At 40.1% G+C, this 12,612-nt stretch overlaps 1 protein-coding gene across 8 annotated transcripts in view; it reads left to right on the forward strand.

The window, feature by feature from the left end:
- PAN3 (poly(A) specific ribonuclease subunit PAN3) overlaps positions 1 to 12,612 on the forward strand; it is a 166,116-nt gene that overhangs the window by 11,286 nt on the left and 142,218 nt on the right. For all 8 annotated transcript variants that reach the window (XR_008374590.1, XM_053563433.1, XM_053563428.1 and 5 more), the window contains exon 2: positions 8,932 to 9,053. Coding sequence is in view for 7 of the 8 variants with exons in the window: in XM_053563433.1 (XP_053419408.1) it covers positions 8,932 to 9,053 (122 nt within the window). In the remaining variant the exon portion in view is untranslated. The remainder of the gene's footprint in view (positions 1 to 8,931; positions 9,054 to 12,612) is intronic.

The following is a 12,612-nucleotide window of genomic DNA, read 5'->3' on the forward strand; positions in this document are numbered from 1 at the left end:
TTTTTTTTTTTAGACAAGATCTTGCTCTGTTTCCCCAGCTAGAGCACAGTTGTGTCATCATATCTCACTGCAACCTCAAACTCCTGGGCTCAAACAATCCTCCCACCTTAGCCTTTAGAGTAGCTGGGACTTACAATACTCATGTGCTACCACACTTGACTTACTTTTCTTTTTTTTTTTTTATAGAGATGATGTCTTACTGTTTTGCTTAGTCACATTTTTATTTTGAATCAAATGAGTGATATGATCTGATCTTGGTAAGAAAGGTTAGGAGAGAATTAGGAGGTTATTTGCAAGAATCCTGTGTGAGATAATGGTGCCTTCGGCAGGTTGTAGGAATGAAAGTGGCAAGAACTAGTTAGCTTCCAGTTATATTTTGCAGACAGAGCCAATGTAATGTCACATTGAATATAGGGCTTGAAGAGAGAGAAGGCTTAGGATTGGTTTTAAGGAAGTAGAAGGATAGATGGAGGTGGCACCAACTGAGATGGAGAAGGCTGCAGAGAGAACAGATATGGGAGAGAAGGTCAAGAGTTTGGTTTTAAGTGAGTTACTTTTAAGATACTGGGCATCAAGTGGAGATTTCAAGGACATAAGATACATATATGAGGTTGGAATTCTTGAGCGAGATTAGACTAGAGATAAATTTCAAGTCATCCCATGGAACCAAATGGATCACCAAGGAAGATGACTTCTGTGAGAACTGGGGCGACACAAATATCTATTGATAAATCAGTAGGCTATTTACTTTTTCCTAGGAGAAAGAGCAGATATAGGTTAACATTTGGGTACTTCTTAAGTGCCAGGATCCCTCGAGGTCAGGAGTTTGAGACCAGCCTTAGCAAGAGCAAGACCTGGTCTTTGCTAATAATAGAAAAAATTAGCTGACATGGGGGTGTTGTGTACCTGTAGTCCCAGCTACTCAGGAGGCTGAGCTGGAAGGATTGCTTTAAGTCAGGAGTTTGAGGTTGCACTGAGCTAGGATGATGCCATGCCACTGGACTCTCCTCAGGGTTTCAGGGTTACAGAATAGACTGTCTCAAAAAAAATTTTTTTTCAAAAACCTTGGGCAATTTACAGAACAAACAAAAATGGCCAATAGGCATATAAAAGTTGTTTAACTTTATTAACAAGTGAATAATGGTAAATTATTAATAAAATAGGCTTTTTTTTTTAACCTTTCAAGTTGTTGTTAGGAGTAAAAAGATTGCTGATGCCCAGTGTCAGTGTGGGTATGAGGGGAAAAAGGCAGTCTGGGCTAGGTGCAGTGGCTCATGCCTGTAATCCCAGCTCTTTGGGAGGCCGAAGTGGGAAGAATGCTTGAGGCCAGGAGTTTAAGACCACCCTGGGCAGCATATGGAGACCTCATCCCTATTTTTTTTTATTTTCTCTATACATGTACATGTGTTTATTTGGTTCCTAATTTTTGCCTTCACAATATTAAAGAGGGTTAAAATTTAGTAACAATAACAATGCATCCCTATTTTTTTAAAAAAGGCAATGAAATGCATTTTGATAGGAATATGTGCTGTCATGACTCTTTTAGAGGTCCGTGTACATTAGAATTTAAAATGTCCATATCCTTGATGTAGTATTTTATTATTAGATTTATCCTAACACAAAATAATGTACAGAGTTATTCATCGCTGATGATCTGAGTTAGAAAAAGTTGAAAACAATGAAACCCCCATTCATAGGAATGTCATCCATTCGTCCATATAGCAGGATATTAGAACAAACAGGAGCTTTATGTACTGACAAGAAAAGATGCTTAAGATAAATTGTTAAATGGGGGGAAAAGTAACACAATAATATGTACAGGTCCTAGACAAATATATTCTGAGTTGTTATGTTAGTTATTTCTGTGGTGGCATTGTTGGAGACATTTCTGTGTTTCTTGATTTTGTTTTTTTTAATTCAAATCTTTCATCATCAGAAAAAAAATTAGCAATAAAGTTAACTAACATTCCAAAAAAGACAACCCCAACCCAACCTTCCAGATAGTAGCTTACTCTAGGATTTAGCAAAATAATTTGAAATGCTTATGATTTGCTTGTTAGTTTCTTCAAAATTCATCCTATTCAGACAGAATTTCGTTTCAAACAAAAAACCTTGTTTGAAAAAATCTCTGTTCTCAATAAACTGTGGGTTAAGATGATTTTTTTTTTTTTTTTTTTTTTTTAGAGCCAGAGTCTTGTCTTTGTCACCCTCAGTAGAGTGCTGTTACATCACAGCTCACAGCAACCTCCAGCTCTTGGGCTTAGGTGATTCTCTTGCCTTAGCCTCCTGAGTAGCTGGGTACCCACTACAACACCTGGCTATTTTTGTTGTTGTTGCAGGTTGGCTGGGACTGGGTTTGAACCTGCCACCCTCGGTATGTGGGGCCAGCGCCTTACTCACTGAGCCATAGGCATCACCCAGTTAAGATGATCTTAAACTGGGGCGGCGCCTGTGGCTCAGTCGGTAAGGCGCCGGCCCCATATACCGAGGGTGGTGGTTCAAACCCGGCCCCGGCCAAACTGCAACCAAAAAATAGCTGGGCATTGTGGCAGGTGCCTGTAGTCCCAGCTACTCGGGAGGCTGAGGCAAGAGAATCGCTTAAGCCCAGGAGTTGGAGGTTGCTGTGAGCTGTGTGAGGCCACGGCACTCTACCGAGGGCCATAAAGTGAGACTCTGTCTCTACAAAAAAAAAAAAAAAAAAAAAGATGATCTTAAACTGATACTTTGCATGGGGCCGGTGCCTTACTCACTGAGCCATAGGCATCACCCAGTTAAGATGATCTTAAACTGATATTTTGCAGGACAAGTAAACTGGTTTTAGAAATAAAATTTTCTTTCTTCATTATTAAATTACAAGCCCCTTTACTGAGAAAAGAACAGTGGAAAAATTTTTGGAACATAATTGCTTTATTGGTAGCTTTTGATTGTATAGAAAAAATTATCTTGGTGAAGATCTCAAAATAGAACTGTCTTTTCTGGAGGACATTTTTTCAGTAAATATTCATGCAGATAATGCTAAATAACTTCATCCAAGAGCCCAATTTATTTAGTTGTTGATGTTCCAGTTTGTAGCAAGTTCATTTTGGAAGGCCTGGAATTTTGCAGTGCTCCTCCGAATTAGCTAGCTGTTTACCAGTCTTGTTGCACTGTGGTTCTTTTCTTTTTTCTTTTTTTTTTTTTTATTTTGAGAGAGTCTTACTATGTCGCCCTGGGTAGAGTGCCGTGGCGTCACAGCTCACAGCAACCTTAAACTCTTGGGCTTAAGCGATTCTCTTGCTTCAGCCTCCCAAGTAGCTAGGAATACAAGCACCCACCACAGTGCCTGGCTTTTTTTTTTGTTGGTAATTGTCATTGTTGTTTAGCAGGCCCAGGCTGTGTTCGAACCTGCCTGCCTGTATGTGGCTGGTGCCCTAACCACTAAGCTATGGGCACCAAGCCTGCGGTTCTTTTCTTATTGAAGAGACCAAGTAATAATGTGTATCTTAAAAAAATTTCAGTTTAAAATAATGTACCATATATACTCCTATGGAACAACAGGGTCTCAGCTGGGTACCTTTTTAAACCACTTGATATAAAAGTGCTTTTTCAGGATGTTTTTTCTTTTTTTTTTTTTTTTTTTTTGTCTTGCTGTGGGTGTTGCTGTGGCTATCTTAGTGAACATGTGTGACAACTTCTATAAGAACCAGTTTGCTGTACAGACTTTGTGGTTTTAAAACAATGTCACTTTGTCTCTGAAAGTCTGATATTTTATGCAGATAACTCACTCTTTAGTAAATGACAGCATATTTGTGATCTGGGTACTGACTAGAGAACTTAATTTAACTATCAAACTTTCATTAAATATTTTCGTGCCAGGCATCTTATAGGTATTAGGGAATATAAACATGTATCAAACATGATCCTGAGCATTATAGTCTAGTAAAGAAGTTTGAAATGTATAAATTGTGCCACAGTATGATATGCTATAGATAAAAAAATGTAGAACAGATTCAGTTCAGGGATATTTTGGCAGGTTTCATGAGAGGTGGTATTTGGGCAATTTTTAAAAAGCTATATGAAGCGTACAGGGTAGACAAGGGCATTCTAGACAGTGAGAAAAGACAGGGGTTTTGAGATAAAGCACTGTACATAGTTTTGTTCTGTAGTCATCTGATACGGTGAGAGAATAAGCTAAATTATGGAGAGTGGCACCAGATGATAGGTTGTAGTCACATTGGTTAAGGCCTTCTAGGATGTGCTCATAAGTGATATGTTAAGGTCTGTGTTTTAAAAAGATAACCATAGGGGTTTATTTAGCTTCTAAGGATGGAAATAGGGAGCCTTAACCACAGATGAAGGGAGAACTGCTAAGGCAGGGTTAGGGGTAGTGGAAATGAAATATGGGAGGGGCACATTTGAGAGAGATTTGGGGAAGTGACTGTGTATGGGGGAAAAGGAGCCAAGGATAACTGAAAGTTTAGCTTAAAAGTGCTTGCTTACATCTACTTAGAGATGTTTAGTAATAGGCAGTTGGAAATGGGAGTTGAGTTTAGGATTGACTGAGGGAATGTAGTGTGGTTTTGAAGTCTTTGAAGTAAGACTGTTTCAAATCTCATTTTTGTGCTGCTGAAATATGGAAAAGGACTGATGAGATTGTACATATAAAACAACCAATTAATGGTGGCAGGTAGTATTTTGTTTATCAATTTTTCTGTCTATCTAATCTATCAGAACCAGGAATGTATGTTTCAAATCAAAAGAAGGAGAGTCTAAGAAGGAAAGAGTGATTTAGTTAGATTTCTGGAAAGGTAGCTCTTTATGGAATTACCTCAATTGGGTTGTGGTTTGCTATATGTTCTGTTCTTCTGTTGAGAATGAATATAAACATTGTTTCTAGGAATCTTCCTTTTAACTGTATTGAAGATGTCATGGTGTTCAATGCTCTGCATAGAAAAATCCTTGTAATAATGTTTCTGAGTTCAGTACTAGAAAAAGTGTGTTTGCTCTAATAAAATTGATACTTGTTAGGGCGGCGCCTGTGGCTCAGTGAGTAGGGCGCCGACCCCATATGCCGAGGGTGGCGGGTTCGGACCCAGCCCTGGCCAAACTGCAATAGAAAAATAGCCGGGTGTTGTGGCCCACGCCTGTAGTCCCAGCTGCTCGGGAGGCTGAGGCAAGAGAATCGCGTAAGCCCAAGAGTTAGAGGTTGCTGTGAGCCGTGTGACGCCATGGCACTCTACCGGAGGGCGGTACAGTGAGACTGTCTCTACAAAAAAAATAAAATAAAATAAAATTGATACTTGTTATTTTACTAGGTGAATAATTTTAAAACTTTTTCTTTTTCTTTTGGTTATTTCAAAACTTCTGAGCTTAATATTTGTTTTGTTTTGTTTTGTTTTTACAGTTTCTGGCTGGGGCCAGGTTGAACCTGCCACCTCCAGTATATGGGGCTGGTGCCCCACTTCTTTGAGCCACAGGTGCCACCCTGTTTCGTTTTGTTTTTTTTGAGACAGAGTCTCACTATGTCACCTTCAGCTCACAGCAACCTCCAGCTGTTGGGCTTATGTGATTCTCTTGCCTCAGACTCCCAAGTAGCTGAGACTACAGGCGCCCACCACAACGTCCAGCTATTTTTTTTGTTGTAGTTACCATTGTTTGGCATGCCCAGGCCAGGTTCGAACCTGCCAGCCCTGTGTATGTGGCTGGCGCCCTAACCACTGAGCTACGGGAGCTGAGCCTGAGCTTAATATTTTAACGAGATATTTTCCTTATCCTTTGTTTTTGGTTTAATAATCCCCATTTAATCTTTTATTGTGTGCTTCTGTTGTTTTCTTTTTTAGAGGAAGCATGGCTTAAACAACAGAAGTTTGGCCTGGTGAGGTGGCTATGGCCTGTAATCCTAGCACTCTGGGAGGCTGCGGCAGGTGGATTGTCTAAGCTCACAGGTTTGAGACCATCTGAGTCAGAGTGAGACCTCATCTCTAAAAAATTAGATGGGCATTAAAAAAAAAAAAAACCTAAGAAAAAACACACAAAACAAAAGTTTTTTGTGGTCTTTGAGGCTGGAAGTCTGAGATCAAGGTGTGGGCTGGTGCTCTCTCTTGAGGGTTGTGAAAGAGAAGCTGTTCCATGCCTCTCACCTAGCTTCTGGTTTGCTGGCAGTCTTTGATATTTCTTGGCTTGTAGAAATGTCCCCCCATCTTTGCGTTCATTTTTGCTTGATGTTCTCTTTGTGTGCCTCTGTCTAAAGCCGCTGGGATTACAGGTGCTCACCGTGGCGCCCGGCTGGGTTTTTCCATTTTTTTCATGAGTTGGGGTCTCTTGCTTAGACAAGCCTCGAACTCCTGAGCTTAAGCAATCCTCCCGCCTCAGCCTCCCACAGTGCTGGGATTATAGGCGTGAGCCACTGTACCTGGTGCCCGGCAGCAATTTTTTTGTTGTAGTTGTCGTTTAGCTGGCCATGCTGGGTTGGAATCTGCCAACCCTGGTGTGTGTGGCTGGCGCCCTAACTACTGGGCTACAGGTGCCAAGCCTGCTGGAGTGTTTTAAACAAATCCTAGACAGTAATTGCCAAGATTTTGTTTTTTCTTTGTGATAGTCTCACTATGTCTACCCTGGGTAGAGCGCTGTGTTGTCACAGCTCACAGCAACCTCAAACTCTTGGGCTTAAGTGATTCTCTTGCCTCAGCCTTCCCAGTTGCTGGAACTACAGATGGCTGCCACAGCGCCCAGCTATTTTTTAGTTGTAGTTGTCACTGTTGTTTGGCAGACCTGGTCTGGATTTGAATCCGCCAGCTCTTGTGTATGCGGCTGACTCCCTAGCCGCTGAGCTACAGGTACTGAGCTGATTGTCATGATTTTTAATTATTTTGTAGTTTTTCAATGAATGTATTATAATTTATTTAGTCATTCTTCTGTTGAATATTTCTCATTGTTTTTAATTTCTTGGTAAAATAATACTATTAATTTTGCTATACACATCAAATTGAATACCGTCATATGTAAATCTTTAGGTGCTTCTGATGATTTTCTTTAGCTACAAGTGAAATTGTAATCATTAATGGAACATATATGGACCATTAAAGATAATTTTTTATGGGTGGCGCCTGTGGCTCAGTGGGTAAGGGCGCCGACCCCATATACTGAGGTTGGTGGGTTCAAACCCGACCCCAGCCAGACTGCAGCAAAAAAAAAATAGCCCAGCATTGTGGCGGGCGCCTGTAGTCCAGCTTCTCCAGAGGCTGAGGCAAGAGAATCACCTAAGCCCAGGAATTGGAGGTTGCTGTGAGCTGTGATGCCATGGCACTCTACCGAGGGTGGTAAAATGAGACTCTGTCTCTACAAAAGAAAAAGTAAATAAAATAATAATCTTTTTATAATCATAAAAGTAATACATTTTCATTGTGGACATTTGGGGAAATAAAATTTTTATTTATTTATTTATTTTATTAAATGACTTTTTTCTTTGAGACAGAGTCTCACTATGTTGCCCTTGGTAGAGTGTTGTGGTGTCACAGCTCACAGCAACTTGAAACTCCTGGGCTTAAGCAATTCTCTTACCTCAGCCTCCCAAGTAGCTGGGACTACAGGTGCCCGCCACAACACCTGGCTATTTTTGTTGTTGTGTTGCATTTGTTGTTGTTTAGCTGACCTGGGCTGGGTTTGAACCCTCTAGCCTTGGTGTTTGTGGCCAAGCACCATAACCATTGTTCTACGGGTGCCAAGCTGGAAATAAATTTTTTTTTAAAAAGAAGAAAATAAAAATTACCTCAGATTGCTTTCCAAGGAGACCTGGCATCCAACTATCAGCATTTTTTTTGGTTTAGTTCTAAGTAGTGGGAGGGGATTAGAGGTGTGTTTTGGGGGGGCTCTGCCTAGAAAAGGGCAATCCTACTTATAGTCCGGTTTATTGATGCATGGTAAGCAGCTTTAAAAAAGCTAGCTGCATGCAGTACAATGTCTTGTAATTTGTTGATGCGTAATGGATTACCCTACTAGTTCTACAATCCTTGTGTATCATACTCTAAAATCAACAGAGAGCTATCAGTATTTAAGATCCATCCCATTACCCAGAGGTTGAGAACCGCTGTTCTAGAAGAGAAGTAGAACCATTCTGATAATCATGGCATGAACATTCAGCTGTCTCCAGCCAGGAAGCCTAAAAAAAAAAAAAAAATCCACGCCATTGCTACCTCTGCAGAATTTTTTCTGAGTTAATGTTAGACTTCAGGTTTGTTTCAAAGGATGTGTTGAGAGAAACCGTCTTGAGCAACTTGCCTCTGTTTACCATATGATGATTCACAGGAGAAATTGCAGTTGTTTGTAGTGTGTTGTCCTTTTACTAAGTTAAAGAAAGAAAACTTAATGAGGAAATTGGAAATTCAAGTGTGGTTTTTTCCCTTTTGTTTGTTTGTTTGTTTCTTTCTTTCTTTTTTTTTTACAGATAGTCTCACTTTGTCGCCCTAGGCTCACAGCAACCTGCAGCTCTTGGGTTTAGACCATTCTCTTGTCTCAGCCCCCCGAGCAGCTGGGACTACAGGCACCCGCCACAGCGCCCAGCTATTTTTGTTGTTGTTACAGTTAGGCCGGGGACTGGGTTCGATCCCACCACCCTCCGTTTAAGGGGTGCGGGTTTGAACCCAGCCCTCCTACTCACTGAGCCACAGGTGCTGCCCTCAAGTGTGGTGTTTTTTTTTTTCATGTTCTATTTGGTGGCTACTAGGTGGTTAGTATAAAATAAGTGACTATTCCTAGGGGCGATAGTTACTTTGAGCACTGTTTAACAGTTAGATTTCTAGAACTGAGCCAATTTTATTTGCTCCTTGCCTTTTGTTATGAACAGGTAAGTTAAAAAAAAAAGTGTGACAGATGTAAGACTTATTTAGGAACACAGGAAATCAATGTTTATCCTTGTCAGTAATTTTAAATACTTGAATCTTCCTTCTCTTTCAGTTCCAGGAATGGATGGTGGTCCTTTAACTGATACGAGTCTCACAGATTCCTATTTCAGCACCAGCTTTATTGGAGTCAATGGATTTGGAAGCCCTGTAGAAACGAAGTATCCCTTGATGCAGGTATTCTTCTCACAAATCCATATTCCACTAAAGTTTAATCAGGAGTGGGTGAAATAATAGCCTTTATTCCTAAATTTGTTGAGTAGCAGATGAGACTTTAAGAGATAATGGGGTGGCTGGGATATAGGTAAATCCTTTCCAGTAGGGCTGGAGTTAGTGAGAGCTATTGAGGGTGAGGGTTCCTGGGGTGACAGTGAATATAGCCCAGTGTATTTCAACCTTTTTATCTCATGGCACACTTGAACCTATAGTTAAACTACTGTGGCACACTTAAGTTATATCAATAAAAAAAAAAAAAGTTAAAAAAAGAATATACTTAACTGTGTTTTGAACTTCTTTTAGAAATAATTTAATTATCTTTAAAGATTTTCATGGCACACCTAAGATCCTCTCACAGCACACTGGTTTACCCTGGTATTCCAGTTGAAAATCACTGTAGAGGGTAGATAGTGATTAGCTCTACCATTTGTGTGTATGTATATCTTTAAATATGTTACTAAAACTTGGTAGTGATGATGGCAGTTTTTAACTTTTTGAGCATATAAATATTTAACATAGGTTGTAAAAGTTAAAAGTTACAAAATGGTCCCCCTTCTGTCCCTGCTCACCACTCACCCTGCTGACCTTCTTATCAGCAGCCACCATTACTGGTTACCATTTTCCTATGTGTCTTTTCAGAAATATTCTTTGCAGATAGAAGCATAATATTAGCTTTATTTTATTTAATGCTTAAATGTTAAACTTAGAGCCACAGTACTCAAGGGACAATTTATATTAAAAATGTCCTTGAAGATGTTGGCGTGGATGTGGAGAAAAGGGCACAGTTCTACACTGCTGGTGGGAATGCACACTAATACTTTCCTTCTGGAAGGATGTTTGGAGAATACTTAGAGACCTAAAAATAGACCTGCCATTCGATCCTATAATTCCTTTACTAGGTTTATACCCAGAAGACCAAAAGTCACAATATAACAAAAGACATCTGTACCAGAATATTTATTGCAGCCCAATTCATAATTGCTAAAGTCATGGAAGAAGCCCAAGTGTCCATCGACCCATGAATGGACTAGCAAATTGTGGTACATGTATACCATGGAATATTATGCAGCCTTAAAGAAAGATGGAGACTTTACCTCTTTCATGTTTACATGGATGGAGCTGGAACATACGTATTCTTCTTAGCAAAGTATCTCAGGAATGGAAAAAAAAGTATCCAATGTACTCAGCCCTACTATGAAGCTAAATTATAGCTTTCACATGAAGGCTATAACCCAACTATAGCACAAGACTATGGGGAAAGGGCCAAGGAAGGGGAAGGGAGGGGGGAGGTTTTGGTGGATGGAGGGTAATGGGTGGGGCCACACCTACGGTGCATCTTAGAATGGGTACAGGCGAAGCTTACTAAATGTCGAATACAAATGCCTACATACAGTAACTAAGAAAATGCCATGAAGGCTACATTGAACAGTTTGATTAGAATATTTCAGATTGTATATGAAACCTGCACATTGTACCCCTTGATTGCACTAATGTACACAGCTGTGATTGAACAATAAAATAAATTAAAAAAAATAAAATAAAATACTACCTAAAAGGAAGAATTATAGTTTCTAAAAATCCTTCCATCTTTGGTTTCATGTTATCTTTTATTTGATAAAAAATGGCAATAAGGGCGAGGCCTGTGGCTCAGTTGGTAAGGCGCCAGCCCCATATACTGATGGTGGCGGGTTCAAACCCGGCCCTGGCCAGACTGCAACCAAAAAATAGCCGGGCGTTGTGGCGGGTGCCTGTAGTCCCAGCTGCTCGGGAGGCTGAGGCAAGAGAATCGCTTAAGCCCAGGAGTTGGAGGTTGCTGTGAGCTGTGTGAGGCCACGGCACTCTACCGAGGGCCATAAAGTGAGACTCTGTCTCTACAAAAAATAAAATAAAATAAAAAGTGGCAATAAAATTTCCATATCAAAGAAAAAAGTAAAAAAAAAATAAAAATGTCCTTGAATTTTTTTTCTTTCTTTTTTTATTTACCCACTTTGTTCTTTTTGGCTTTTCCCTCCCATTATCATATAACTGTAATGCTCAGAACATTTTTGTTTGGATTATTTTTGTATTTTGGTATGGCAGAATTTTGTGGAGTCAGAATAAGATTGGAAACTATTCTAGTATTGTTAATTGGAAAACCGTCATAACAAAAAAAGTGTAATATTGTCCTTTCTTGTTCCTGTAATGTACTACTGGATGGCTTTCTCCATAATTGCATTAGGATATTTAAGTAGAAGTAGTATTAATCTTTACACTTCAAGTTGAACTGATTTTAAGATCTGTAAGAAGCTAAGAAGCTAATGCTTTTCTGAATTATTTTAACTTTTATTTACATAAAATCTGAAGTTCCAGGTCGGCATAGTGGCTCACTCCTATAATCCTAGCACTCTGGGAGGCTGAGGTGGGTGAGTTGCCTGAGCTTACAGTTTTGAGACCAGCCTGAGCCAGAGTGAGATCTCATCTCTAAAAATAGCTGGGTGTTGTGGCGGGTGCCTGTAGCCACTTGGGAAGCTGAGGCTTGAGCCTAAGAGTTTGAAATTGCTGTGAACTATGATGTGACGGCACTCTACCAAGGGCAGTAAAGTGAGACTCTGTCACAAAAAGAAAACAAAAACCCTTAAGTTTCATATAGGTATGCAACCTAAGGGTGATTTGAATTATGAGCATTTAATTAAATGTGCATATACACAAATGGGGTTTATTTTATATGAACAATTTACTAATGTATAGTAATACCTTCTTTTGACCCCTGTGAGCTATAACTTTTTATGAATGTTTTGTATTAAGGTTATCTCAACAACTTCCTCTTTTATCAATAATTAGGCAGAAATTAAGTAACAAGTTGAGTGACCAGGTTCAGAATTGTTGAATTAAAGCCAGAGCTGGAAGTTCCTAAATCATACTTTTTAAGACATTGAGTTAGATGTTATATGTGACAGGATTTGTGGGCATGGGGTGACAGACTTTCCAGGATGAAGAGATGTCACAGGAGTCCTCAAACTTTTTAAACGGGGCCAGTTCACTGTCCCTCAGACCGTTGGAGGGCCAGACTATAGTTTAAACAAAAAAACTATGAACAAATTCCTATGCACACTGCAGATATCTTATTTTGAAGTTAAAAAAACAAAATGGGAACAAATACAATCATACAGCCTCATGTGGCCCGTGGCCATAGTTTGAGGACCCCTGCGACAGAGAAAGTCTGGAATGTATAGGCCATGTTTAGAGAACAGAAAAAAATTCTATTTTTTTTTTTTTTTTTGTAGAGACAGAGTCTCACTTTATGGCCCTCGGGTAGAGTGCTGTGGCCTCACACAGCTCACAGCAACCTTCAACTCCTGGGCTTAAGCGATTCTCTTGCCTCAGCCTCCCAAGTAGCTGGGACCACAGGCGCCTGCCACAACGCCCGGCTATTTTTTGGTTGCAGTTTGGCCAGGGCCGGGTTTGAACCCGCCACCCTCGGTATATGGGGCCGGCGCCTTACCGACTGAGCCAGAGGCGCCGCCCAAAAAATTCTATTTTT

The sequence above is a fragment of the Nycticebus coucang genome, chromosome 15 (assembly GCF_027406575.1).
Source record: "Nycticebus coucang isolate mNycCou1 chromosome 15, mNycCou1.pri, whole genome shotgun sequence".
Lineage (NCBI taxonomy): Eukaryota > Metazoa > Chordata > Mammalia > Primates > Lorisidae > Nycticebus > Nycticebus coucang.